This window comes from Plectrocnemia conspersa, unplaced genomic scaffold (genome assembly GCF_051122295.1).
Source record: "Plectrocnemia conspersa isolate PC_06_02 unplaced genomic scaffold, ASM5112229v1 ptg000010l, whole genome shotgun sequence".
NCBI classification, from domain to species: domain Eukaryota; kingdom Metazoa; phylum Arthropoda; class Insecta; order Trichoptera; family Polycentropodidae; genus Plectrocnemia; species Plectrocnemia conspersa.
In genome coordinates, this window is record NW_028277174.1 from 6,287,930 (window position 1) to 6,312,691 (window position 24,762).

Consider the following 24,762-nt stretch of genomic DNA (forward strand, 5'->3'; position numbering starts at 1 on the left):
TTTTCCTCGTTTGCACAGCTCGTTAATTTTAATAATGATTGATATATTACGTTCGGAATGAGTAAAATACAGGTGAGTTTGCCCGAGGTTCTTTTATAAAAAAATTGCGATGGAGAAGAAAACCCATACAATTTACTCAATAAACTGATCATATATTCATCCCGCTCTAGCTGCTTCAAATTGATCGTCGAGAAGAGAACGAGAGGTAAAGTAAACAATCGGGTTAAGCAAAACGATTATGGGGGTGCAAAAAAAGTTGATCACGAAACTCAAGTCTGGGTGGTGTCTGCCTTTTTTAATTTACATAAAGCTTCAGATTACCGATGCCAGCGCAGTACAGAATCAGCATGTGAGATTATTAATCATACTTCTGGGTACAGGTAATTTTAGAAATTGTTTGGACAACCAGGGCGTATACGCAGAAGGTGGTTATAATGACATTTTGTCGTCCCCTTGATTTATGAGCGTCATTAAAAGTATTGTCGTTCGTGGTCCAAAGTGAAAGATTAAGATTTTATGAATAGTGGCAGTGAAGAATTGTTTTCTTGGGTGAGGATAAAAAGGATTTCGCTCTGCGTGTGGCTTGACAAAAGTCAATAATCTATTCGGGGAAGTGTCACGATGTGCAGGTAGAATTTTGCACAGACACTTGTAAGATAAAGTCGTAAATTCATGATGACTTTTTTTGTTGGCATTTCAGATAAAGCAATACTGATGTGAATGTTATAGTAACTTTTATCTTAATTGCTTTGTTTATTCGAAACACCATATCAACATTTTTATGGGTGTTGATTTGTCAATGTTTGGCAAATGAGATTGCGCATTTTAAAATTTATTTTCATATAAATTATCATATCAATCAATAGCACACAGATCTTTAGATTAAAATATTTACTTTATATTCCACTTAAGTATTCCTAATCAATTAACATAATATACATATTATATATACAATAATATAATGCACGATTATTCTATATTTTAATTCTTGGCGTTTTTTGGACCATTTTCAAAAAAATGTAAAAATGTATCAAAAAATATTTCTATTAGAGCAGTTTATATTTCTCAAAAAACTATTTAATTTTACCCACAGTAAACCTAGAAATATGAATTTATATAATAAAGTCCGGAGTTTAAGTATCATTTTCATGCTGTTTATTATTTTTGTTAAATTATTGAGGATAATTTATTTATTTACTACAAATAGGTAAGTGAAAACAAGCAACGAAATTAATAGTAAAATTTAAACATCAAGATAAAATAAATTAAATTACTTATTTATTATTAAATATATTTATTATTAATTTATTTAAATACTTTTAGAGTGCATAATATGTATGCATATATTTATAAATTAATTTTAAGAAAAATATATTTTATTATAAAATAAATATATAGAGCCATCTTATGTAAATTATACAAAATAATATGATTTTACCAAGATATATTTATAATCATAGTATATAGTATTGTAACTTATGCGATAATAGGTGGCAGCACGATCGAACATCTAATTTCGCAAGCAGAATACAAATTTAAACTAGATATATATACTCGGTTCAATACAAAGCATTTGTCCTGCTTCGGCAGGACATATACTAAAATTGGAACGATACAGAGAAGATTAGCATGGCCCCTGCGCAAGGATGACACGCAAAATCGTGAAGCGTTCCACATTTTTTTGACGCTTTTTTTTTTAGAAGATTTAGAAAAAATCAAAAATGAGGATGGCCAACGACACCCGGTGTTCCCAAGCGGTCACCCATCCAAGTACTGACCGGGCCTAATGTTGCTTTACTTCGGTGATCGGACGAGAACCGGTGCATTCAGCATGGTATGGTCGTTGGCGAAGGCAGATTTTGGAGTTAATAAATTCGCGTCTAAATTTTATTTACATCAATTGACAATTAAAAAATATTTTTAACTTTTTTCAAAATTTTATAATAATATACTAATAGTCAGTTAATAAATAGTGGATAATTTGGACCGATGTGCTTGCAACCTTCCAAATTATATTAAAATTTGTCAAATGTTACACTATAATTCTATAGATAGAGCGTGGGAAAATATATGGGCAAATAAACAGCTTCAAATATATCTCACCTTTGACGTGGTAAATAAAACTGATAATATTTTCAACCGTTGTAGTATATTAATAGTTACATTTTTTCCATTCATGCATATGTCCAGCTTTTGAAAACTCACACAAACACACACTACATGTGAAATTCCGTCAAACATACCGTTTCAAAACTAAATTCAACCAGACAAAATTTTTATTCTACAAACATTGACTGGATAATTTGGTATTAATAAAAGCAAAAAAGTATAGGGGCCAACGACACCCGGTGTTCCCAAGCGGTCACCCATCCAAGTACTGACCAGGCCCAATGCTGCTTAACTTCGGTGATCGGACGAGAACCGGTGCATTCAGCATGGTATGGTCGTTGGCAAGTATTCGGCATTAACTTTACTACTCATTCATCGTTTAATGATTGTTACAATAAACAGCATCGAATTACTATTATTTTTACGTAATTCCTTTTGTTTAATACTATTTTATTCAGTAGAAAACATAATATATTGAAAGTAAAATAGATAAATATACCATCGTGCGATAATGTCCATAACGTAAATGTTATTTAGTAAATTGTTCCGTGTAATTACAATTATTAAGAAAAAAGTTTAATAATTTATTTTGAATTGCATACAATGGGTATGAAAAACGTTAAAATCGGCATTTTATGATTGTGACAATAAGACAGATAGCCTTTTTATATATTGATTTTCTATTTTAATAGTAAGAGTACATATGTAAATGTACTATATTTATTGAAAATATATTTTGTAAATAATATATTTTTGTAGTGCCATCTTGCGACACTAATAGTAACTTTATTGGAATTTTCTAAATTGTTTGGTTAAACAAGGTATATCAAATAGCTAATCCATTACTGGCAAACCGATAAACCGGTTTACCTGCAAATACCCCGAAAAATAACTTTGTAATCCACTGGTAAATGATAACTTTTACAAATCCAGAAAATATATTCGCTGTAACTTTATTCAATTCTTGATTGTCAAACAACATGGAACAGTTTTGTTATTATGAAAAATTGTGTAAGAAAGGCTCTTATAGATATAAATTCAGAAATCATCTTTGTAGATTGTGAGTTTGAGAGGATATCTAATAATGCAGCATCATTACAACCAATAAAAGCTGCCATAGGTGCACTTTGTGACCAAAATGTTTTGATTTATGTTTGGCAGATGTAGCATGTTGGATGATTTACACAAACAAAACACTTCTTTAAAGCAACGTTGATCGTTCGTATAAGCTGTGGAGTCGTTAAAAAAAAACACGACTCCGACTCCGATTCTTATATTTACCAACAACACGACTCCACTCCGACTCCGACTCACAAAAGTTTAATTTTATCAGGTATTTTTGGTGTTTTTCTACACGCTTAATATTCATACGCTATACACATTCATTATTACGCAATTAAAAATTCATAATTTAAAAAAATGCTCGGAGTCGCTCATTTTTCACGACTCCGAGTCCGACTCCGACTCCGGCCAAAACACCACGACTCCGCGACTCCAACTCCGACTCCACAGCCCTGGTATAAACTATAAAATAAAGGAACGACAATCCTATTTATTATACTGATATTTTTCAATAACTACACAATCTCATAATATCAGATAATGATGAATATGGTAATTTTAATACAACCAATAAATATACAGTAATGATAAAGGTTATGGAACTGGTTTACTATGAAGATGTAGTAAATCTAGTAGTTTAAAACTAAAACAATCGCAGTCCAAACAAATGTCACCAACCTAATTCGATAGAACTTAAAGTTACATAATTTATCATGATTTCAAGATAACAACATATGTATTTCAAAACAATTTTAGTAAATATTTCCACTTTTAAACAAAATACGTAAATAGTTTGATACACAAGCTAGATGGATGTGTATACTACATAAATGTGTGTCTTGAAAGAGTAAGCAGCTGTTGGGATGAATGTTAATTTATTGCATATGCCACTAAAATTTGGTTTGCTCAAAACTTCGCGATGGTGAATGAAGTGTGACACTCTAGGTGTCTAGGCGGCTCCTGAAGAAAGCGATATCCAGGTTAATGTCAATCATGAAAATATTCTATATGTACGTTTCTAAGTTAACAATCGAACGCAACGATAAGTTTTGTCGTTCATGTACCGAATAATTGTGATTATATAAGTGGGCCGATCCCGGCGGCACTGCAATGCCGGGCCAACCCGCGACAGGAGTGGAGCAAGCCCCGAACATCCCGTCACTTTCCAAAAATCAGTTTAATATACTGGTCCCGCAATGCGGGAACTATCAGATATTAAGCTGATAAGAACAGATACTACACTTTGATCTTAGCCAACAGGCCGAGAAGCGATGCAGTGTAGGGTTATTATTTAGCTTATAAAGCACCCAGTGTACTCGACGCTTGCGAGTATCGTATAGCTGTATTGCCATCTATTGATCGTTATGTAACTTTGAATATTTTTTTCTTATTAGCGCATAATAAAAACGCATTGTATGTGATTCGAAATAAATTATTGACATATTTAAAAAATAAAAATTAATAAATAATAATAAAAATTTAATTTCATGTGTGTTGCTTAAACATTTACATTTTTGCCATAATCGCAAGATGGTATATTTAGTTATTTTAATGAGAAATATTAGTTACCTAATAAATAATAATAAATAAGTGGAATTGTGTAAAAATAATATTGACTCGATGGTCTAATTCAGCGTTTCCCAACCTTTTTTGTCTCGCGTACCACTTGGTAGTACATCACTCTTAATTGTACCACTTCGTAAAAATTATTGTATTTCGAGAAATTTGTTATTCCATTTGCATTTTAAATTTTATAGGGCTACTATATATCCCAGTACTCATTTATTTAAGTTTAAAAAAAATACCAAAGGTTTTATTTTTTCTGATATAAATGAGACATTTGAACCTTAGATATCACAATGTTTTTTTTTAAAATAAAAGGTGCCGAAGCTCATTTCTTGTCGAAATTCAAAACCAGAACATTTAAAGAAGTATTTTTTTAATAACTAATTTTTATTAAAAAAAATTACATAGAATTAAATTAGATTACTTGTATAAAAAAATTAAATGCGTTGCAGACAATTTTTTTCCAAAAATTACCGATATTAATAGAAAATATATGTATATAAAATAAATTAAACACGGTAAACGTAAGAATTCTTCTGATGAAAACGAGATAATTTACACTTTCATTTTTACAAATTTACAGCAGCGCCTCAGGCAAAATTTTAAATATAATAATATTAATGAAATTGTATTTAAAAATATTTTTATTAGCGAAATTTTATATTTATTTTCGGAAATAATAGTTATGAAAGTGTTACTTAAGATTATAATACATTGTTATCAAGTTATTAGTTTAATTTTTAAACAAATTTGACGAAAATATAAGCACAATAATACAAGCAAAATAAATTTAATGAGATCCTTGTGCTTGTTTCAAAGAAGATAATTTTTTGAAATTTGGTTAAAAAAATGTGAGATATACCCTTAAATCTACACCTGCGTCAAATTTGTTTCGATACTTATTTTTTAAAAAAACATATGAAGAAAAAGATTTTTCTAATAATTCCGTACTAGTGAACGGTAATAAGAATTTGAGAGGTTTTTCAGAAAATTTTTCATATTCTTTATCCATGCTTAACCAAAAATAAATTAGATTGTTTCGTTCGAATTTTACTTGTATAGTTTTGTCACTTGATGTCACTTTATTGATAACGATGAAGCTTTCTGCATAGAAGGGGTTTGAAATCCAATTATTATCTTTGTTTTCGGGTTTTGGAAAATACCCCATGAAAGACGATTTTAATCCTGTTAAATAAACTATTAAATGTTCTCGTAAATCTTGAGACAAGCTAACCTTATTTTTAAACAAAAAAGTATCTAGAGTTTCGAATACTTCCGGTTGATTGTTTTCGATACACTGTTTCCAAAAATCTAATTTCTTCATCATACTTTCAATTTTATCATTAACATTAAAGATCGTCATCAAGCTTTTCTGAAAAATTACATTTAAGAAAAATACAATAGTTTAAATGATATTTTTATGACTGATTTTTTTTACTTTTTATGTTCGCCATTACTAATTATTTTTCGCGTACCACAGGTTGGGAACCGCTGATCTAATTTATTGTAACGATCATGGAATGATAAACGAGATGTAAAAATAAGGTTCAACGCTCGCCAACGACCATACCACGCTGAATGCACCGGTTCTCGTCCGATCACCGAAGTTAAGCAGCATTGGGCCCGGTCAGTACTTGGATGGGTGACCGCTTGGGAACACCGGGTGTCGTTGGCCCCCACTGTTTTTTTTGCTGATTATTAAAACTATGCAATTTTCTATTTTAAATAAAATCAAATTTTTATTCCAATAAAAATAATTATCATAAGAGTCATCCAGTTCGCTAATTTGTATGTATGTACTGTTGATATTTTAATGGCATATGAAAGACCGCGTAAGATTCTATGACACGTAAATTCACTATTTAAAGCTGTTTCTCTAAAATACTTTTTAAAAGTTTCAGCGTATTGCTTCGACATGTTGCCAATGTTTCGCATTATTAGGCTGCAGATATTGCTATTGAAGAAGATTAAGAAATAATAACCTTTGAAGGTCACCATAAGTTCTTTACTCTTTTGCTGTTGATATGATATTTTCAAAATATTTTTAATTAAAAAAACATTATATAATTTAAAAAAAATTAATAAATTTTTATAAAAAACATATTTAAGAAAGTCTGTTGATTTTCGTGACTCCGGCTAAAATGTATGTAAATTCAAAGCCTGCTCTTTATAACGAGGTTGGGAGATCAAGCAAATTTATAATAATTTTGAAGGTTTAAAGCACGTCGGTCCAAATTAGCTATTATTTTTTTCTGAACTAATTGTAAATCTTTATCAAATTTTGAAAAAAGGTTAAAATATATTTTAATTATCAATCGTTGTAAATAAATTTAGACGCGAATTTGCAAACTCCAAGAACTGCCTTCGCCAACAACCATACTATGCTGAATGCAACGGTTCTCGTCTGATAACCGAAGTTAAGCAGCATTGGGCCCGGTCAGTACTTGGATGGGTGACCGCTTGAGAACACCGGGTGTCGTTGGCCATTACATTTTTCCTTTTTTTTCTAAATCTTCAAGAAAAAACACGTCAAAAAAATGTGGAACGCTTCACGATTTTGCGTGTCATCCTTGCGCAGGGGCCATGCTAATCTTCTCTGTATCGTTCCAATTTTAGTATATGTCCTGCCGAAGCAGGACAAATGTCGCGTACTGGACTGGGTATATATACCAAGTTTAAATTTGCACTCTGCTTGCGAAATTGGACGTTCGATCGTGCTGCCACCTATTATCGTATAAGTTGCAATAATATGTACTGTGATTATTAATATATATCTTGGTTAAATCATATTAATTTGTATTGTTTACGTAAGATGGCTCTATATATTTATTTTATATAAAATATAATTTTCTTAAAATGAATATGTATATAAATATATAAAAGTAAGTTATTATATTATGTATTCTAAAAATATTTTAAATAAATTAATAATAAATATATTAAAATAGACGATCTATGCTATGTTTGCTATTAAAATCTCATATTTCTACAATAGCAACTAATATTATAGAAAACAATAAAACTTGATAATTCCACTGAAGGCACAACTGTAAAACTTCTAATATACGTTATATAAAATTGGGAAAATTTTGCACGAGAAAAATACAGGATATGAAATGAAAACAGTATTTAAAATAAAATTGCATTATTTCTTTATTGTTGAGTTGAGTGTCCTATATGAAGAAGTAAATAAATTTCATTAACCTTTAGTAATCATATGCAATAAAACTTAGATATTGTAATTGGTCATATCAATTGAGAAGCTGTGTACCTTGTATAATCACCTGTAGTGTACTGTATCATCGAGGATGCTTCTCTGATCTTGTTGCTAAATAATGCAACCGACTTACTTTTAATAGAAAATGTCCAATAAAGGTTTCTCAGATTCTCGTACATGAGGGATATACATATTATCTATTTTTATTTCTCACAAAATTCCTACTAGGTAAGATGGAGTATGATAAACTTGAGTCGCGTCGACGAGTGTTCTTAACACTTAATCGGCCAGACATTTACTAATAAGTACTGGTAGGAAATATTTCCAATCGGGTGATTCTGGAAGAATTTCGTTTTTGTATGCCACATAATTATCAGCGCTTGCGTTTCCGAGTATTGTTTCAAGTACCGCAAAGACGAACAGCAGTATTAGATAACTTCCCAATAAGCACAACTATCTGACTTTTAAACCATCTGTCGAAAAGTACTGATTTGTTCTCATCTAAGTATTCATAGTTGGTGGACGAAGTGTGTTAGAGTCAATATTGAATATAAAATTATTTAATTGTTCTGTAAATGTATCATATATCATATTTAAGCTTTTTATATATTTTGTTATAATGTATTGTTTTTTTTAATGTATAAAGTATTGGCGTAAAGCTGTTTTGATCTGTACATGAATTTAAATAAATAAACCATACCATTATTGGTCCTTCCCGTATAGTTGATATTTATGGAGTTTATCAATTTACTCAATATTTGATTATTTTTGCAAATCTATGTTCTATATGATTTTTTATAGACTCTAAAAATTTATAGAACACTCTTAAATTTTAGGTTTACCAGGTGATTTTCACCCCAAGCTCGCGGGGTACGAGTACAAAGATTTTATGTGTTTCTTTGTCGCGTTTAATGGTTTTTTCATCCCTAGTGTACGCTTACATTTTTTGTGTATTGATTTGGCGAACAAATCGGTTAGCGTTTTATGTCATGCTCGTTATTACTGCACGATCGATTTCGCGGGTTGATTTTTTCTGAGGGCTATGGTTTTTTTCGATCTACCCTCTCGAATATCGGCAGCTGTCGGTGAACTTCGTTTTTTATACGCGAGAAATTGTATTCAGGACGCATTAATTAGTTTTTTTTAATTAGTAAATTATATTAAATTAATTGAGAAACTTTTGGAAGTGGCAATTTAAACTAAATCTAAGTATTTCACATTTTTATATTTACGAAAGAGGCATTTAAGTGTGTTTTTTTTTATGAAATATGAAGGGGTGCTTTTTTATCAATAATTTTGGGGTAGGCACACACCTTTCGTTTTCACATGAGTTTTTTGTTATGAATCGTTATTGATTTCAACGATCGCGTTCGATATTTATGGAAGTGATTTAGCAGTGCGTTTTTGAACGGTGTGTAGTGTGGTTGTCGTGTGTAAACAATGAGAAATAGTGTATGAAATTAAAAAAAAGTATGAGAAGTGAGTGCCATATGAAAAATATTATCAAGTTAAATTATTTTTAATATTTGGTAAGCTTATTTTAATATGTATTGCTTATTTTATATCAAACCTTACATAATAACATTTTTTATCGAATTCCTATTATATGCTTATTTTTAAAACTGAGATGGAATAACTTTTGGGTGAAAGAGACTGTAATAGGATAACTACATGATGTGCATGCAATTTAAATTTAATTTCTATAAATAGACAACTAACACCTAATTATACTAACTGAAATTATACGTTTTATTTTAAATTACATTATAACACTTTATTTTAAATGGTTCGCCTCCTTGGTTGTGCTGCAACCGTATCTGAGATTCCGTGAGAACTAACATTTTTTAAATGTTTTTGTGCAAAGAAGCATTTAAATATAAAACTAAAATATTTGTTTATTTCGCTTGTGTAATATTTTCTCGGTTTTATTTGTCTATATTTGCGCGATGTTGTGGGGTTAATCTACCCATACGCCGCAATCACATGTTGATCTTGAGCCAATTGAAAAAATACGTTAACCTCAGTTTGACAAACGCTAGTGTATACAATATTATCCCTAACGCGATCTATAACGTTGTCTGGCCTTGATTTAATTGTTAAATATTAAATAACCTTTATTTTCTTATTTACATAGCTTATGATTTTTATTATAAATTTTAATCGTATATTAAATAATCGTTTTTACAACTTAATAACAATAATTCTGCGTAAGCTCCACCGGTAGCAAGTTCAGGGCTGTGTACTAACTCTAGTGTAGTTTCAAGTCAAAAATAAGTATAGTAAGTCTACGGCGTTGAACTGGCTTCTAAAATATGTTGTCAGAGAATTGAGAATATTTGTTTTATCAAATAATATTTTATTACTGTTAATAGGTGCATGGCGTTCGAATTTTTTCTACTTGCTCAAATAAGCACTTTTCACTGTTCTTTTTATCTGTTTGTGAAACAGTCAGTAATCTTAAGCATAATGGAATTTTAAGTGTCATTTCGCTGGTCTATTGTAAGAACAAAATATTCATCAGTTTTTTGACTTTGGAGCGAGAATGAAGGGTAGTTGCTGCAATACATATTACTTACAGGTCAGCGTTTATCAATTCTACTAAAACATTTATATTTTTTACAATATAACCAAACTGTTTTAATATGCTTTGATTATTAGATATTTTTTTGTTGATATCATATCTTTCACCGCCACTATTTGCCATGTGATATAGTGATTAAGTAACATTATTAAATGCTTAATTTTTAAATAAAAAAATATACACCCAAAATACCAGTAATTTTGTTATGACTGTGAAGCTGCGGCTCATTTTTTTTGATAGGGATGGCTGGCAAAGAAAAAACAAAAGCAGGTACACCAATGAGAGTACATAAAAAAAGTTTCAAAATTTTAAACCACTTATTACGTAATTTATTTAAAAAAAATGCAAATCGATAATTTGAAAAAATCGGATATGTTAGGACAGATTGTCTAGGACTAAAAGGATATGCAGTATTTACGTTTTTTTATTCTATTATATTTACATACACATTTATAATTTAAATTTAATTATTGAAAGTTAATATTATTGAGATATTCTAAAATAAATATTCAGTGTGCAATAATTAAATTAAAATAACGTAAATAAATCACACCGCTATCACATAAGTATCCTAATCATAAGTCATATAAATCTGTTTTTAAAAAAAATATGACGCATTTTTAACAAACAGGCTTACAATTTTCAATGCAGTCCTTTCTCATAAAGTTTTTTTATGATATTCTTAACTGACAAAAAATAATGAGTAATTGGAATTAACTACAAAGTGGTACTATAGCATACATAAAAATTTAGGAGGCATCCAGAAGCGGTCAATCAAATGTTGATGTAATCTAGATTTATTTTTCTAAAAGAAGAAAGATCTGGCGCATTTTCAAAAATTTTAATTTTTATAATTAATGAAAGTGTTTTAATTAAAATATATAATATATTGAAACAATAGTTGTCAGGGTATTCAAATACTTTAGTTTTGCTAATCAATAAACACCGTGAATTATGCGAGTGGTACTCAGATTATTTTTTAGGCAATTAATTATAATAATAATAATAGTGTCAATACTGGTAATATCGGTATTGAAAATTCTGGTATTATTGCAATCCTCAATCACAGTGTTGCCAATGTGTCACATAGCTCGTGGTCAACTAAATAAATCAGCCTCCACACTCTCAATAATACTTTTATAAATTTTAATCGAACATAAAAATCATTAGTGATTACAAGATATATTTGACAATAAGTATAATACAATTTATAATGAGTTTATTATGGTTTTGTAAAGATTAGATGATTAATTACTTAATAAAATATATTAGATTTTTGTGTTTATTCTTTTTTTACGTCCGAGTTTTGCAGCTAATTTAAAAGTTTCACAAATCCGAAAGCGTCTAAACAAATTCCCGAAAATATACGAACCGTTATATTGCACATAAAAATCCCAACCCTAAAAGGTCAGGGTCGTCACAAAGCGTTACGATAAAACCCGTCTATAAAATACTTTTTTTATAGCGAGCCGTATACAATCTGCGATAAAATTAACCCGACCAATTGGAATACAAATAAGTTAATTAATTAAAAAAATAATTATAATTAAATAATTATTGCCATTTTGTCCCCGGGGTGCTTTCGTTACTTTTCGTCCGCCATTTTGTCGGAATATTTAGCGAGGAGGTGTGCAGGGGCGCATGCGCTCTTTCCGGCCGCCTCCCCTTTTCTCGACCCTCCTCACTGCTAATTTCCACACATATCTGTATGTAAAAAGGGTTCGTGCATGAGGGTTGGGGGGTAGTGCGCAAAGCAGACCGGATTTGTCCATTGTGCACATCGAGGGACATCCCACCCACCCACACACCTAACCACCCCCGCACAAACACAGATAACTCCTACACAAATGCATTTCTGTTTACGATATAAATTTACCGGTCCTAAAATAAATAAATAAATATAGATTATTCAGCAGTTCTAATTTACTATATTGTATTAAAAAAAATAAAAAACGCGTATTTATTTGTGAGGATAAATTTAATATTTATTATAGATATAAATAATATTTTTTTAATTTACTTTCTTTATTTTATTTAGCAATTTATTTATATTTGTCACATTTAATAAAATGTTTCTTAAAAAAATCAGAAATTGGTTTGAAACTTGGGTTTATATTAGTGTTTTTTACGTTTTTTATATACAAATTTCGAATCTAAAATATAGATGTCATGTTATGCCACGAATTTTGAATAGATGATTAATATTTAAATTAAATAATTTATATATTAATCATTTATTTACAATATATTTAAAATTAATTTAATATTATAAAAATATAATTCAACTTCAGACTATTAAATATTATCTAACGTTTTATTAACTAATATATATTTAGATAATTATTTTTAAATGATTATTGGGCTTATATAGAACTCAAATTATATGGAATTAAATTTATATTTATATCCTACATATCAAACGATAACAAATATTTTTACTTAATGTTATCCATTTATTCACACTACTTGAAAATCTGCATCATTTTTATAATGAATTTAATGTTATATTTTTTTTATTATTATGAAATTCTGATATGTATATATAAAACTTTAGTTTCAAATTGTCAAGTTTATATATTTTATGGAAAGTAAATGGACGAAAGCTAATATTAAAATAGTAAGTAATAGGCGTTAACATTTGAATAAAAAAGATTATCAATTTAAATTAGAAGTTTAAAAACTATAATATATTGGAATAGAAATTGAAGTACGCAAAATTACACTGTTGGTGAATTTTATTATGTGATTAGTTTCATCTAATAAAATAATTTCTTCATCTTAATGTAGTTTTAAGGCAAATGGTAGGGAATTTCAGATAAATTAATTTAGTATCAGCGTTTATGTATATCTTGTTTATATAATATATTCGTGAATAAAATATAAATCTATTTTGGTGGTAGCTAATATTGCTATTCGAATTATTATTTTAAAGTTATCACTCCAGTGAATCGCAGATAAGCTGTGATGTTGTCTGTTGAGTATTATATTTATTGAAGAATATACATTTTCCAAAATAGGAGTACATAACATTTTTTATTATTATTTATTCTTAATACATATAAAATATACGGTAATGTATCCTCAGTGTACATGAAAAATTGTGTCATTTAAAATTGGAAATATACGATTATAAATACGAAATAAGCATTAAATTTTAGTCAAAGTTGAAACAATCTAACAATTATTATAATATAAGTGCTAAAACAAGCTAACCCTTTGGACGCGTTAATCAAAAATAATTTTTAATTGTTTTTTTTAAATGCAAATTTTACCTAACTGTGTTTAAATGTTTTGATTTTTTAATTTTTATTTATTTAAAATTAAATTTTATGTACAAGTTTTGATAACTATAAAACTATTTAGTATTTTTTTCGGATATCTATTTTTAAAATACTAATAAAAATCTTAATGCAATTCATTTTATTAAGATGCAAATAAATGTTTTAGATAATTAATTTAATAAAAGCATTTATTTACAAGCAAATCTAAAATTTAGGAATAAAAAATAATAAATCCATTAAATTTCCATGCTTTATCATAGCTCTCGTAATTTTGCAGCAATTTGCTCTAGAAGAATCGTTTTTTTATTATAAAAATCATGTTGTCAATAATAAAAATTTTAGTTGACCAAATCATATGTTATAAATAAATTTTACTGCTAATATTGATTTTATTATATTTTAATTGGCGTTTTGGATTTAATGTCTAATGTTTATGTTTATTGATTTTTAAATTTTGAGACACCCTTATAGTGTTTATTTTTCTTGTTATATTTTTATATCAGTTTTATATATGTGCGTATAAAAATGTCTCATTTGTACTATCCACGTAAATGGAAGGGGTATATATGTATATTGTCGTTTTGTGCCCTTCTCTCTAACTACCCTCCATCTTCTGTTTAAGCACCCTCCGAGACATATGTGCCCGTCCACCCCTTACGCGAAATACCTACGCACAAATTCGCATGAACAATCGAACGACTTATATATTATAAATGCTAAAATAATGATCGGATTTCGTTTTGGCGAATAATTGCCAATCGGTTCGTTATGATGTTCCATTAAAATATATAAAACATAGCATCTTAATGCCATTAAAAATATCGCAAGATTTTCAGCTAATGCATAATCTTTTATAATATTATTTTTTAGCACTAATTTCTTTATCAGTGTAAAAAAATTAAAACTTGAATAGTGTTATTTAGGAGACTGTTTTTATTAAACAATATTAAGATTAGATGGTTTTATACTATATGACAGTATATTCTTTGGGTGATGTGAGCATTTAAGAACGACTATGAATTATTGTAATATTTGTAAACACTTTATATTGCTTTTTAAAGATCTACGTGCATTTAATTTTGTGTCACGCCTTGTCCACAGTGAGAGATTGGTTTCAGGAGAATATTGGAAAACGTATTAATGTTATTAAACATAAATATTTATATAAACGTCCGCCATCGCGGGACCTTACTTAGCGCCGAGGGTTATTCAGTGGGTGTTGGGCGGCCGGGGGTTAACTCTGACGATGGGGTCGGGTAGGTCGAAGGGTTTTTTCATGGTTTGGGTGGAGGGAGAAGACTTAGCGCAATAATCGAGAGAAATGGCCTGCATTTTGTATGAAGCTCCCAACAGGGAGGGCCATATGCGGACACAGCGCGAGAGACAGGGAGAGAAGAAAGGTAATTTAGTTTTTCGTTGTTTCCATTCTTTGTCTCTTCTCCTTATTTCGCCTTTTATTATTTCTGTATGTGTGTGTGTGGTTTTTTTCGCTTCAGTTTTGTTCGGCAATTGACCCCCCGTTATGTCTGTTTTTGGTTATATGTGGATTTAATGCATTATATTTCCCTCTCCCGCAGCACTCTCTGGACTTAAAGAGGTCTTTGGTCTCCTGCCCCCCTCGGTCAGTACTTAAGATCAAGACTTAGCCCTAATTCCACCCAGGATAATAAATGAGAATAAATATCTGAACCGATGATAAAACATAAATATTGTCCTTTCGGACTACGAGTCTACGGCGTAGACGCGCGCCTATCTACGAAGATATATTGTGGGCATTTCGATACGCATATAAGTCAGTCTCGAATTGAAGACAATACGAAATAACGTTTTTTTTGTTGTTGTGTATACATCGGTAAGTTATTACGGACGTGATGAGAATATAAAATTTATATAATATCAATAAATAAAATATAATTTGATATTAGGAAGGCGATTTTGATATATCGGTAAGATTATACAGAAATAGGCTACGATCGAGGTTTACTAAACTGCTATTACGACATTGGACACGTTTGAAACATCTATCGTAAGATATTACCAAAAATAGTAAAATATCACATTCTTAAAGCAGCGTTATAGATCAGTGGTTACGGATGCTTTATTTTACTTATTCAAATGAGAATATCAAGCGATTAAGTGGTTTGAACTCTAAAAAGAGTCAATAAGTACGGGGAATATTCGCGATGTAAAGATAGAATGCTAATAAAGATGGAAACAATTTTTTAATTCGAAAGGGAACACTGCTATTTCTTATAAGGTCCGCGTGACGTGCTAGAGATATGACTTAAGTTTTTAAATATTCGCTATTTTCAACTATTCAAATGTCAAATAATTGTGAATGATATATTCGTTAAGTTATTAAAAAATATGATAATAAGAAATACATATATTTCTATGTTGAAAAAATCGATGTTTAAGGCCAAAGGAGTGTGAATTTGCAGATAAAATAGACGCCGGAAAAGACAGTAACGGTTTAGTTTGAAAAGTATATATAAAATACTGCACATATATGGAAATGTAGCTGTCGTTATCAAACGGTAGAGTTGAAAAAGCTGGTCTTGAAAGTTGGAAAGTCTTCATTGGAGTGTCGAGTTGAATTATTGCCTGCTGTGATCTGTCATTATTTGATCTTGTGATGCTGCATGAGTATCCACTACCGCTCTCTCTTTCTCTCTCTCTGCCTTATAGTCTGCTCCTCTGTAACCAAGTGTCACATATTTTATATTGTTGGTTTGAGACAGCTCTAGTTAATCGCATATGAGGATGTTGGTGGATCAACCGCATCGCTTCTTGAACACACCCACGAAATATGCGCTTTAAAAATAAAACTTTCAGATGGCTGCTTAGCAAAGATCGTTAACAAAGGGGTTGAAATAAGAATGGTCCTTTTGCGCAAGGTAGAAGGCATTGTCTATCGCATATATTTGCAAACAAATAGTAGTTTTTACGGGTGATTAACGCTTTGAGACGGCAGTGCTAATATGCAGTCCGTAAAATAATAACAATTATTAACACATTTGTTTAGTCACAAGCTCTCTCTTCTATTGTTATGCTTTACTTTTGAACCGAGTTCTTATTTCTTTTTATTTGATTAAAATGACCTCTGAATTAATTGTGCAGAAAAAAGCGATATTCAAAATATTGAAAAAAATTAGAAAAAAATTATGTTGAGCAATACAAATTATGTCAATAAATGTCCTTCATAAATATTACCGTAAAATTTCTGCTTGTTGGGTGCCAAAAAATATCACAGATAGTGGAATCTCGGTTTAGAAGTATAATTAATTTTGGAAATGTGCTCTTATTGCAAAACACTTATATCAATGCGTATTTCCCAATAAGAGATAGGTTAATTCTTAGGTTAATTCGTTCCAAAACCCAAAAATTCATATAAAAATAATTAATACAAAATTCACATATATTTTTTATTATGTAAATTTATTATATAATAGCCGAATTAATAATAATTCATATCAGAATCACTGCTGACTATTAACGAAAGCGCAATGAAATCTTTTTCTTTTCATGGAACTTCAATTATATCATATTTTCGTTAACACAGTCAGTTCGAGAACTATCCATTTCATCATTATTCATAATTGAGAATAATATGACAAGTTTGTGTTGACAGATATATTTATCATTACTCCTGTTTATATTTAGAACACATTTATAGAAATTAAAATCATTACTATATTTTTTATATTTATCAATTAATCAGAGTAATGATAAGTATATCGAAAATATATCCTTATCGCGTGCCTTAAAATTAATAGTAGGGGCGTAAACCGAAACTTGCCATCTCTTTCTTAATACTGATGAAATATATAGATATTGAACTGACTGTGTTAACGTAAATAGGGTATAGGAACCTATCCCATGACATTTGCATTTGTCTCCTTTTGAGGAACCGAAATTTGATACTGCATGGTACTTTTTCACTAAATTTTGCACTGTTTTACACATTATACAAATATTCCTAATCTCATTTGAAGTGATGTGATTCTCGGCCTTTTTCGCCTCTTCCCCAGATATTTACTCTGTAGTTTCGTGCTGATGCTCGCGATGTAGATCTATTAGTTCTTCGTTGGTCAGCTTCGGGCCATGTTCCTTCACCAAATCTTGATTATTGTCCTCACTTACCTCTCGTACCATGTTCTTCCTTAGGGACAAATAAGGACGACAATTGGCGGCTGAAAAATCCGTCAAAGAAATTAGACTACGGTTTTCTTTAAGCAGAAATAAGTATTCTCTTGGTAATCTTGGTATTATTTAAAATGGTAACTAAAATGCATCTACTATCAAAGATTGGTAGCGAATAAAATATAAAAATAAAACAGTGAAATCGAATATGCTAAGCTAGACGATATATTTTACTGTCAGCTAGCAAACTTTCACACAAAAAAAAATTCAATACAATATAAATTACAATTTTTATATAGTATTTAATTAAAAATAAATCTGAATTAAATTGTGGCAAATGTTGAATGATTGCATTTTAATTACCACTTGCTATGTATTGATTACGATTTATTATCGATAACGTTGGAGTAATCAATTTGAAGGACGAAACCAGTTTATGTTTGCGTATATTTTCACAATCAGCTTTATTGATATGCTCAAACAGGGGTTCGTTTCTCGCTTAGGTATGAAAAATACTTTTTCCTCACACATAAATTCGCGTGTACGTATGTATTGAGGCAGCATCTCTCCATCGCGAGATGTCGAAGCGTCGAAGATTTACGGTTTCAGTTATGAAACAATTTTCTTAAGCGATATCGGAGAAGCCATTGAACGTTCGTCTCGTTTTGTTTGTTCGGAATCGGCTCTAAAACTTAAAACTTTTAACTTTAACGCTGTTATGAAATGTGTATCGAGACGCTCGGAAAGTCGTAGACGATGCTGTATTCTTTGTATGTGAAAATGAAATGAATGAGATTGAGAATGGTACTGAGAATGGGTGATTTAGAATTGAAAGAAGCGTTTCAATCAAGAAAAATACATTTAATTTAAGTTAGTAGTGCTTGAAAGGATTTTTATTATTTAATATGTAAGATCATACATACATCATGATTTGTATAAGATATATTTTATACATATATAATTTTTTATTATTTGTAAATTAAATTATTTTCAATTAAATTATTAACAATTAAATCATGACTAAACTTAATATTATTGTAATAAGTACTATATTTTTTACACAACTTGACCGCGTTTTGATGCAATATGTACATGCTTAAGTTTTTTCTTGGAATATTTTCATCTGTCGGTGTATATTATAGATGATTTGAATGTTCCGCTCGTGACATTGCGATATAAATTTGACAATGAGAGAAGCATTTATTTCTTACCACAATTACCACTGAGCTGATGATTATTCTTACTGTCTTCACTGTAAGAATAATCATCAGCTCAGTGTAGGAGAAAGTGACACAATACGTACTGCTCGTATTGCAAGACATTGCTCGTGTATCAAGTCAATTTTTGTTCGTGTTACGAAACACTCGCAAACCGAGGTTTCAGTGTATGTAAATAATGTCAATGTAATACGTATATTTACAATTAATTATGAATGTAGATAAAGTCATTTCAATTGGCTATTTTGTATCAGCCCAACCCTTAACGGCCTACGTTTTTCTCGCACGTCGCGTAAACCCTTTGCGCCTTTTGAATACTTTAGTGCGCGCCCGCAAAAGATTGCGCATCACTGTTCTAAATTACGGACATCATACGTCTTGCGTGAATTGTGTACCGCGTTCAGAATAAATTTCGATGGCGCATGTCGTGATGGGCGTCGATACATGTTTGCGCGCTCGCACAAACACTCATGACACACAGATACATACACATTCGCCCCACGCCACACCACGCCACGCCACACATTCGGTATGCGAGAATTTCGCAAATTGAATTCGTGTTATTCGGGCGGGCGAAAGGGGCGAAAAACGAATCGCCAATCGGATATCGGATGATATTATTTATCGGAACGAAAACACAAATGGGGCGGTTTCCTTCATTTGGACAAACGCCCAAGGAAGCGGAAGGCCATTAGCAAGATAAGGTGCTTTATGTATATCTCTCTCTCCCGCCGACAATCCATATGATGGATGGACATAGATTACCGCCGAACGGGGTGATTGATAAGTCGCCACTGTACAAAAAAATGCAATTCCTAATATCCATCTTTGTGGTTTTCAATCGGAGGTTTTTTAAATTCTCTTTCATGCGATGCATTTTTTGTACTCGTAAAGGTGAGATTAAGAGTTGGCACTGTAAATGATTGATTCGATAATGTATGGATTGTACGGAATGAAAGAAGGGTGGAACGATGAAATATACATATAGGTATTCTTTAGCAATATAACTAACGCGTATACTCGTTGATATACGCATATGTATATTTAAAAAATACTTTACATAATATATATGTATTACAAATTACATTAAATTACAACCATAAACGTTTTATTTTATATTCTTATTTTTTTTATAAAACTGTAGCTAATAAAAAATAATAAGCATATAAATAGTATAATTAGTATGTTTATAAAATTATTTAAATTATTGAAAAAAGGTATTTTAAAAAAAATGTCAGCTACGAGGAGCTGGTCCGCTTCGTATCATTAAATTTTAACATTTAATTATTTTCTTATTATTTCTATTATATTTTTTCGTGTATTGTAATAATATTATGTAATGGTTTTTGACCATTGTGATGCATTGGGATAACCTTTAATGTCACGATGTTATTAATTTAATTTAAATTAATAAAATAAATAATTTATTCAAATCAAGTTAGGTATTATAATTATTATTATTATTATTTTACTATTATGTATAAAAAATTAGGAGCTTCTTTTAAGCTCATAGATAATATCATATTTGTATGAAAAAAATATGTTTACATTAATATATATTTTATTTGATATTAAAGTCTTACATATATAGAACTTATTTTGATATTAAACTATATACAAAAACTGAGTCTAGAAAATAACTATTTATTTACTAAAGTAAATTTGTAATATTTAAAGAATTCAATTAAAAATATAATAGTTTATTAAAAAAGCATTTTTTAAAAAAAAATTTTAAATATTTTTTTTTCGATAGATTTTAATGCTGTTTTATTTGATGACCAACTTATTACAAACAAGATATCATTGTTCTGAAAATAAATTTCATGTAAAATAATAAATATTTTTATAATATTTTTTTATAAAATTAGCAACAAAAATAATTTATTATGCAATTAAATAATATTGCATAATATAAGTATATAACAATTAATTTAATACTAAATTTAAATCAAAATTGCTTTTTATTTTATTAAAATATGCCCAATTGATTATAAAGCTCTAGAATATAATATTTATATAAAATTATTGAGTATTATTAATATGTACAAACACAACTAATAATAAATAATGTATTATTATTTTTATTAATAACAACATATAACCTAATAATAAGCTTATTATTTAAATTATATAGTGTATGGTGTTATTATTTATTGATATACAAACGAATGTAAGCATGTGTGTACATTTATGTTTATGAAAATATCAAGCAAGATACCATGATACCCTATGATGTTTATTCATAGATTTACATCCAAATTCTTACGCCGCAAGATGCCAGATCCTGGCCGTAAAAAACAATATAAAAAATATTTTCATGAATTTTCGGCGGCAATAAAGCAAAAGAGAGAATACTGTTTTGATGTTTAGAAGTGTTGCCATTGCGAGCGTTATTATGCAAGACGCCGCTGGCCGTTGGATAAGCAGGATGCTGTGGGGCATTGCCAAGATTTCTGGACTGTTAAATTTATATGCCCGCATCCGGACCCCGTGTCTATGTACAACGTTAAACTTAGCAAATTTTATATTTCCATTTTATGGTTGTGTGTTCATCTTTGCGGATATTTATGCATCGTAGTCGATTCTCGATTCCGGGGGAGGTACACCAGTACCTATATTAGCCACCAGACCATATTTTGATGTATGTTTTCCTGTTTAAATAATCTTTTGAAATAGTCAATATATAGTATATTGGATGTTTAAGAAGTTCTTATATATTAATAAATAAATTAATTAATTAACGTTAAAAATACAATACATTTCTGATTAATTATTTTGTTACAGAGATAATTTATTTTTATTTTTATTAGAAACTCAACAAATAATACATTATGTAAGCTTACGATTTTTTAAATAAGCACGTAAGTATTTTAATGCGTGACAATGGGACAACTTGTTACACAAGTTTCTTAGCCATTTGTTGGTATTTGGCGTTGTGTATTTTATAAATTCGTTGCATCATCTTACATTGGTTATAAGCGAAATAGAAAAGATTGTCTTGGCTAAGCGTTTCAATGTTTATGTATGTATATAAATATGGGGATGGACCAGATTCTATTGTATTTACTAACGCATATAAAAGATTACAGACATTTTTGTAAGATATTGAAAAAAACATAAAACTTGTTGGAAAAGGTCAAAGTTGTCGAAGTTAGTAAACAATAAGACTTTGTGTATCATAAAGGGAAAAGAGTATCAGTCTCGATTATATGATATAATACAATATATGAGATGATTATCCGAGAATTGATGTTGACAATATGAACGTGAATAATACTTTTCGGATATTCATTGCAGAGATTAGATAAAGCAGTGGTGCCCAACCTTTTGAATTTTCTAAGCTGCATCACCCAACAAAAAAATTGTCAAGGGCCGCATTTAGAATTTAATATTTATTTTTGGTATATGAATGTTTTCAAAGCTTATGGCCGAATAAAGACTCAATTTAAAAAAATATTTTAAATAAATTTTTGCTTATTTTATATTGATAGTTGATGAATATATTTACTTACTGTCTGATTTAAAAAAATACAACAATATTATTATTACGCGTTATAATAGATTAGTCCGAATTAATTTACATACTGGTGACAAAATAAAATCAATGGGAATCTAAGTAAAGTAATAATGTTAAAGAAGCTTATTCTCTTATACTTATTATGTAAACAATAAGTATACTTAAATCATATATTTTTATGCAAAAAATATTTTTTTGTTTATTCATACATAATTACATATATACACTTACACTGTATTATTAGAAATGTCTCAAAAAAAATATTAGTAATGAATTAATACGATAAACTTTTATTTATAATATTTTATTTAATAATATATTCACATATAAACGAAGTAACAATGAAAATATACATTTAGATAATATATCAGGTCACATAATGTTTTCAGAATTTAATGGTGTCCATCATGGGTATGGTAATGAGCTGGGTGAGTGTTCTCGGTACGGTGGACATCGGCGTTGAATCTGAAATATTAAAAAAATATTAATTTTTGATAGCGTAAGATAAAAAAATATATAAAAAATATAGTATACCCATGCTTGTCGGCATGATAATGGACAGTTCTGACTGAACCGTCGGGTTCAACCAAGGAATAGTGTCCCTTGACATTATCGCCATCTCTGTGCTCAGCTTGGCTCTTCTTATCACCGGTATGGTGGTCATTCACTCCATATTCGAATTTGTATCCAGGATGGGCCTTTAAATATGTTCAGTAAATTATTGGTTTACTTGAGTAGTGATTTTTAATTTATATTTACATGTTCATCGTAGTAGTGTCCATGTCCGTGTCCGTGACCATGTCCATGTCCATCTCCATGTTCAGGAGCAGTGTATCCATGAGACGGTCCATCAAATCTGTGCACGTTTTGGTGTGACGTGGCGTGACCATGTCCTGAGACATGTCCTCCGTGTCCTCCTTGTCCACGATGACCACCGTCATGTCCATGGGGCCAAGCAATAGCTACGGCTACCAGGCCAAGAACAACGGCTACCTATATATCAAAAATAGATGATTAAATTAAATACACAATTAGCTAGAGTTTTGGATATTTTACCTTGCTGATCATGATTGTTGATTGTTGGAGTGTTATCAGGATTGATTTCCGATGCTGAATGTACCATGTTCCAGATATCTATCGCTTTTATACCAGAAAGTGATTAAATGTAACAAAAATGAGGAAATGTCAGCGCAGTTGATTGCGTAAAAGTGTCTGAAATATTGTTTGCGTGTAATGTAGTATTGCATATAATGTAATAAATTACTATCGATTGTCCGACTTATAAAAAAACGTGAAGCATTTCTATTGAGTTCTTAGTGAAATGTGTGTTTTGTTATTATTATTATTATAACAATAAAGATGTTTTAAAATATAGTAAATTATAGTATCTGTATATGTGATATTATGCACCTAGTATTTTTTAAGAATAATGAATTAAATTTTGGCTTTACTGACAATTTTATTATATCCCATATAATTATATATATTTTTTTATATTGTGCGTATAAAGTGCAAATTATTTTAAAAACACAATAGAAATTATTCGTAGATTTTATACAGTAATGAACACATATATGTGACTGTTTTTGCCGTAGTACTGCGGCACGTAGTCTTCAAGTTGTCTCGAAGATTGGGTTGAATTCTTAGGTTTTAAGCAACTACTAAGCTGGACCTATTCATCGATCAGAGTATATTCAATATTCGGCTAATTCAACGGTCTTTTAGGGTTCGCTTCGGTGTAGTTACGTTTGGAGTGAGTTCGATTGAACCCTTATTTATACAAAGTCGGAAGCAAAATGTAGTTCTAAATTAAGTTCTTGAAGGAAATGTATTCCTAATAAATATTAGAGTTCTGCCTATCATACGCATCTTGACTTGTTCCTTACAACTCGCAATCGTCTGGCAAATGCTGATGATTCGGGGCGGAAACAGATTAAAGGTTATTGTCTAATAAATATCTTGTTAGACTGTATCTGCGTAGAGCTGATTCGAAAAATTGTAAGATAGGCTATTTTATGAAATGTGAAATCGTGAGTTCCGGTATCTGTTTACTGTTAAGTCCGGAATCT

The 24,762-nt window shown here is 30.0% G+C and overlaps 1 protein-coding gene, 1 long non-coding RNA gene, 6 other non-coding genes and 1 pseudogene across 8 annotated transcripts; 3 read left to right on the top strand and 6 right to left on the bottom strand.

The window, feature by feature from the left end:
- The first annotated feature begins 1,575 nt into the window (after positions 1 to 1,575).
- Positions 1,576 to 1,681, top strand: LOC148230496 (U6 spliceosomal RNA). Its single transcript, XR_015811249.1, has one exon. It is a non-coding gene; the product is annotated as a U6 spliceosomal RNA (small nuclear RNA).
- Positions 1,682 to 1,729: 48 nt separating this feature from the next.
- LOC148230497 (5S ribosomal RNA) lies at positions 1,730 to 1,848 on the bottom strand. Its single transcript, XR_015811243.1, has one exon. It is a non-coding gene; the product is annotated as a 5S ribosomal RNA (ribosomal RNA).
- Positions 1,849 to 2,333: 485 nt separating this feature from the next.
- LOC148230498 (5S ribosomal RNA) lies at positions 2,334 to 2,452 on the bottom strand. The gene has a single exon (XR_015811236.1). It is a non-coding gene; the product is annotated as a 5S ribosomal RNA (ribosomal RNA).
- A 49-nt stretch (positions 2,453 to 2,501) lies between these two features.
- LOC148230499 (uncharacterized) lies at positions 2,502 to 4,444 on the bottom strand. The gene is made up of 3 exons (XR_015811061.1): positions 4,236 to 4,444; positions 3,609 to 4,131; positions 2,502 to 3,338 (listed from the first exon to the last, which is right to left on the bottom strand). It is a non-coding gene; the product is annotated as an uncharacterized LOC148230499 (long non-coding RNA).
- Positions 4,252 to 4,444, bottom strand: LOC148230500 (U2 spliceosomal RNA). The gene has a single exon (XR_015811245.1). It is a non-coding gene; the product is annotated as a U2 spliceosomal RNA (small nuclear RNA).
- A 1,849-nt stretch (positions 4,445 to 6,293) lies between these two features.
- On the top strand, positions 6,294 to 6,412 carry LOC148230501 (5S ribosomal RNA). The gene has a single exon (XR_015811241.1). It is a non-coding gene; the product is annotated as a 5S ribosomal RNA (ribosomal RNA).
- Positions 6,413 to 7,103: 691 nt separating this feature from the next.
- On the top strand, positions 7,104 to 7,222 carry LOC148230502 (5S ribosomal RNA; annotated as a pseudogene).
- A 48-nt stretch (positions 7,223 to 7,270) lies between these two features.
- On the bottom strand, positions 7,271 to 7,376 carry LOC148230503 (U6 spliceosomal RNA). Its single transcript, XR_015811250.1, has one exon. It is a non-coding gene; the product is annotated as a U6 spliceosomal RNA (small nuclear RNA).
- A 15,709-nt stretch (positions 7,377 to 23,085) lies between these two features.
- Positions 23,086 to 23,761, bottom strand: LOC148230504 (uncharacterized). The gene is made up of 4 exons (XM_088195680.1): positions 23,750 to 23,761; positions 23,453 to 23,686; positions 23,228 to 23,391; positions 23,086 to 23,158 (listed from the first exon to the last, which is right to left on the bottom strand). Exons 1-4 carry the CDS (start codon positions 23,759 to 23,761, stop codon positions 23,086 to 23,088), a joined length of 483 nt encoding a protein of 160 aa, XP_088051806.1.
- Positions 23,762 to 24,762: the final 1,001 nt, after the last annotated feature.

Coding starts and splice junctions, on each gene's coding strand:
- LOC148230504 (XM_088195680.1), bottom strand. Junction 23,392..23,452: donor GACACTACTACGATGAACAT/GTAAATATAAAT, acceptor ACATATTTAAAG/GCCCATCCTGGATACAAATT. Junction 23,159..23,227: donor TATCATGCCGACAAGCATGG/GTATACTATATT, acceptor TTAATATTTCAG/ATTCAACGCCGATGTCCACC.